General features: G+C 31.6%; 1 protein-coding gene across 1 annotated transcript; it reads left to right on the top strand.

Moving 5' to 3' along the window:
- The first annotated feature begins 777 nt into the window (after positions 1-777).
- LOC133793447 (protein NDR1-like) lies at positions 778-1,882 on the top strand. The gene has a single exon (XM_062230806.1). The coding sequence runs from the start codon at positions 1,007-1,009 to the stop codon at positions 1,700-1,702; it is 696 nt and encodes a 231-aa protein (XP_062086790.1). The 5' UTR covers positions 778-1,006; the 3' UTR covers positions 1,703-1,882.
- Positions 1,883-5,598: the final 3,716 nt, after the last annotated feature.

Raw genomic sequence — 5,598 nt, 5'->3', positions numbered from 1 at the left:
GTTACTTTTACCGGGGCAATGCAAGTTATGCCGATAAAAACTACTTATATCGGTGCAAATTAGCACCGGCAAAAGACCAATTTTTTTCAAGTGCAATTGGTCAAACGCGCTGCTAAAGGAAACTTTTTCCGGATTGCAGCGGCAAAAACCTTCTTTCGTGTGTAATGATATTCGTTGATATTATTTTATTTTTAGATATATGTTATTTAAATTATTATTATTCATTTTTAATTACACTTTCTTTTTGGGTTATTTAGCTATTTTAGTGACGGTTTGTCACACTATATAATTACTTTGAACAAATATTTACTTTTAATATATTCAGTCACATAAGAGAACGCTAAATTTCAGTTTAGCAAATGAGTGTCTATTATTTAGCAGAGTACGTAGTGGCTAATATTTAGGTCTAATTAATATATATGTTTAAGAACACACTGTGTTATTATTATTAATTGTGTTGGTCGTTTTATGATCAGGTTAAGATGATGAGTACTTAAACACTAGTAGTACTCAATGCTCATCACAAACCAAAAGAAAATAATAAGATTAATTATATGATTTAATAAAAAAAATAAAAATTCTTCACTCTAAGAATATGATCGAGACTACAATTGCACAGAACAAAAAGGAACTGATGATTTTAATAAGTAATTAACATGTGATTGAAAAGCATCATATATATTGCGTATGTATGTATCCAAAACAACGATGTATATATATATATATATATATGCTTATTCCTTTCTTTCCCATGCAAAATACCTAAACTCCTCCATCGTCTCATCTCCATTCTCCTCCACGGCTCCACCATTCTTATAATATTGTCATCGATAATCCATATAACCAGATAACTCTATAAACACTCTATGCATCACAGACATAAATCACGCCAAACTCTACTTATCAAAACAACAAAAAACAAAAAGAAAAATCAACCCAACTAGCTAGTCCTCAATATCTCTCTGTTTCAGCTCTCTCCTCCAAATTAAGTCCAAACCAATAGAAAATGTACTCCACTCCAGAGCGTTTACCGATCCAAAGGAGTGATAATCGGGAGCCCCAGCCCCACCCCCAGCCCTTAAAGCGCCACCACACCGCTCGCTACTACGTCCATCGGGTCCAAGAAAGCCTCACCACCCGGGTCTCCAAGATGATATGCGCCATTTTCTTGAGTCTTCTTCTCATAGTTGGTATCATCTCTTTCATACTGTGGCTCAGCCTACGTCCCCACCGCCCAAGATTTCACATCCACGAATTTTCGGTTCCGGGTTTGAGCCTAGACTCCGGGTTCGAAAATGCCCGGATAACCTTCAACGTTTCTGCCCGGAACTCCAATCACAACATAGGGATACGTTACGATTCGATGGACGGGTCGGTTTTCTACCGGGATCAAAAGATCGGGTCGACTCCACTTATAATGGAAACGTTTTACCAGGAGCCTAAGACCACAAGACTGATAAACGGTGCGTTTAGTGGGGCCACGTTGACGGTCAACAGCCAGCGATGGAGGGAATTCATGAACGATCGTGCCAAAGGAACGGTGGTGTTTCGTTTAGAATTGACGTCCACGATTAGATTTAGGTTGTCGTCGTGGGAGACTAAGCGCCATCGGATGTATGCCAACTGTGACGTGGATGTGGGCCCCGATGGCCTCATCTTGAAACTTTCCAAGGACAAGAGATGCCCTGTCTATTTCGCTTGATCATTTTCCACCTTTTTCTTTTCTCTTTTGTATTTATTAATTGGGTTTGAGTTAATTTTATTTGTTGTGTAATCTTTATTCACTTTGCAATTTTTTTTTAAATAGCTATATTCACTTTGTAATTTCAGACATTATTTTCCTTGGAGTAGTGATATAAAGATGATGCTAGCCTATGCTATACATGAGAAGAAAAAAAAATCATATTATTTATCTTTTTAGTTAAGTATATTTTATATAATTACTCTCATTTATTCTGTGTCTAGTTAATTAAATTTTGATCAGTTAGCTCAAATATTTATTATGGCTGTTTTATATTTTGCAATTGTTATAATTTAAAATTGTGTCAAAAAACTTGCTTTACAAAATAAAAAAATGTGTCAAGAACTAGAAAGATATAAAAATTTAGAGGAACCTATTCCAATTGAGTCTATCGTTGTCAATGACAGAACTCGAATTTTTTTTAAGGGGCTTATTGTGTTTTGAAAAATTTAGGAGGCTTTATTAATATTTTTTATTTTTTACATTAAAAATAAATTGTTTTATTGATTTAATATACAAAATACAAGTAGAAAAAAATATAAGGGGAACTTGAGCGCTCTTGTATTATAAAATTGGATTCGTTATATTTGTGAGAGTGGAAATACTCTTCATTATTAAATTCTTCACAAATGACTCAAAAGAAAATCAAGAAAAAAAACTTCACAAGTGACATTATTTACTAATCATTTTTGTAACATCATGTGACATCATCCTCTTATTTATTTTTCTACGTTTACTTAATATATGTGGAAATCTCTAAATTTTAAATAATTATTACCACATCATTCATTAGATGGCATGTCAAATCTTAACTTAAAAATATTAATTTCCCTATTTTTTTCAATTATATATTTCAAACATACATCATCATTGATCATGCCACATTCTGCTAATAACATGACATAAAATGGTAAAACCATTTTAATAAATAAAAAGTTAAAAAATGTTGGAGCATTAGACGATTTGGACAACAATAATAACAAAAATATATCCACCACTTACTATTGAAAGTAAAATTTATATATCCAATTATAACTTTCACACCAAAATTGGAATATTTGAAAGAAGGATTAGCCAAAGGCAAGCCATATATATGTTAATCACACTGCAAAATATATATGTATATATATAAATGAGTAATAATATATGCACTAAAAATATACACTCAAACATTACGATGTGTAAATTTAATATAATCAATAATATTTATTAAAATTAGGACCTACTATTTTAAAAAACAATAACACATTATCCTTTAAAAACTTTTGCACAAATAAAGTGAAATCGTGCTTTATCTTTTTGCGTGGAAACAAAGGAAGGAAGAAAACCTTTTTCTACATGCCAAAGTAAACACCAATTACTTATCCTATGGTTATTTTTCTGTCCTTTTCTTTACAACTCGTCTTTTTTTAGCACTGTAATTAGTTTTGAGCCCATGATATTCAGCACAACAGAAGTAATTAGGCACATTATCTTCTTTATTATCAACTACTTGAAAAAAAAGGTATATCTTTTCCATATAATATAAGTATATACTTTTGCTCGAAAAAGTAGTATATGTAGAATCTAATACTTACAGTTAATATCTTCAGGAACACGGTTGGTACCTGAAAGAAGTCCCAGCAGGAACCTTTAGATATATATATATACTGAATATAGAACAGCACTCCCTATTACACATTTTAATTTAATTATTAGACTTGTTAGGTTACTTTAGTGTTGGATTTTTTAAGTCCCAATATGCTATAATTGTTTGATACATATTGGGGGCAACACTTAAAAAAATAATTTTTTATTTAATTAATTAAAATTTTGAAAATAAAACATAAAATATGTTTGGTAACTTTATTTTTATTTATTATTTTTTAAAATTTTAATTAAAATTTATAAAATTTTGAAAATATAATTTTTGCACTTTCAAATTTTTTTTAAATAGTTTTCAATTTTTTTTTTCTTATCTTCTTCAAATCAACACATTATATTGTTAAACAGAAAATAAAAATAAAAGTTATCAAACGCGTTTATTATTTTTTGTTTTTAAAAATAAAAAACAAAAATAATTACCAAACACATTTTTATTGTTTAAAAATAAAGAAACAAAAATAAAATAATATTTCTATTTTTGTATTTAAAAAATTCAAAAACAAAAATTTTACCAAACGGACCCATTATTGTAACAAAATTTCCAATTCACAAATACTAATTTCGAGTGTACAAAGTAGTTTCTAAAATTATGATCTAATTTTTTTGTTTTTATATCAAGAAATATATATATATATAATTAAAAAATTAGAGAGCTTAGAACTGAAATAGTGAAACTCACCATCTCGGAAAAGAACATAGAAAATGAGGTTTGAAATTTGAAAAACATGTACGGATAAAGGAATGTTTACCGAGTTTTTCAGAAACTAGAATTATAAGAGATAAAAGAGCTTAGAAATAAAATAATAGAAATTATCACACAATGAATTTTACGTGGTTGGGGCGTTAAAGAGTCTTAGTCCACGAATAAATTGTATTAGAGCTTTTAGGAACTTAAGCAATGAAGTTTCTCTCAATTTGAGCAGAGTGTATGCTTACAATATCAAGATCGAATCATTTTCGCAGTACACAACTGTTCATATTTATAGACAATTGAGTACTCTGGGTTTGGGCCGGACTAATTCGGGCCCAATAAGAATATAAACACTATTTGCTCACTGATGGAGACTTAATACAAAGGATTTTAATAAAATGCACTAATCAGGGCCCACTGGGCCAGCCTGAGCATAACCACGCTATAAGACTGACAACAGTTTATAGCTTTAGCTTGGTTCGCATGGGCTTCGAACGAGATCCAGGGGACAGAATCCATCAGAGTAGTGGCAGTATAGTTATGAAATGACTGCGTACATTCCGCATGTGACATCTTTTGTAGGTTAGTTATGGGGACAAAACTCTGTGTTTCTCGGGGTGATGTCAGTATCAGGGACAACTTATCATGCCCAACCTGGTCGCCTGGTCCGGGTTCATTCACTAACATCCCTCTTCATTTACAAAGACCCTGGTTCGTTTACCAGGATTCGGATTCATCCACTGTTGTCCCGATCCATTTTTAGATTTGGAGGAAACGATATCTTCATCACACCTCGGGCAACACCGGACAAAGGGTTCGAGAAGATGAAACATGCCAACTTCATGGTTTCGGCTTTTATTCCGAGACAACGTTTGGGCTTTATTGATATTTGGGCCGCCAAGACTCACTCCTAGTCTATTGGGCCTGATTTGGGCTTTAAGTCCCTTCAAGGTGGCCCATGGACTCAATATGCAAAGTCGCGAATTAAAGGAGGAAACGGGGATAACAAGAATCATGTATAATATTAGAAGATAATTTTTTTTCCTTTTTAGTTATTTATGTTTAATTTAAGAAATATATATATTAGTTCATCTTTCTGGTTAGTCAAATATATTTTGCTCTTTTGATCGTGTCCAAAATAATCATAGGACATGCACACCATAATTCGAGTATGGATCTTAATAGCAATGTAAATCCTACTCTGAAAATTAAAATTGGAAATGTGTTAGCATATGGTACACTTCTAAATAAAAAAAAATAGTTAAGCTATATATCCTTGTATTATTGGGACTATTATACCCCACGCACGATAATAGTTGATGGTGCATGTGTAATTTTTTATTTTTTTTTACAAATATGTTATGACTTGGCAAATACATATCGAAATTCTCTACGTAAAACTGGCGTCCACTGTTTCATTTAGGCTAGGAAAATACCAAGGGAGTATTATAGTATTAAGCACCATAATAGTATATTATCTTATGCAGTGAAATCATGCCATTCTATTTAAAAGGAGCACAAA

The sequence above is a fragment of the Humulus lupulus genome, chromosome 8 (assembly GCF_963169125.1).
Source record: "Humulus lupulus chromosome 8, drHumLupu1.1, whole genome shotgun sequence".
Taxonomy (NCBI): Eukaryota; Viridiplantae; Streptophyta; class Magnoliopsida; order Rosales; family Cannabaceae; genus Humulus; species Humulus lupulus.
The sequence above is the reverse complement of the archived record's forward strand: the minus strand, read 5'-3'. Positions and strand labels throughout refer to the sequence as shown.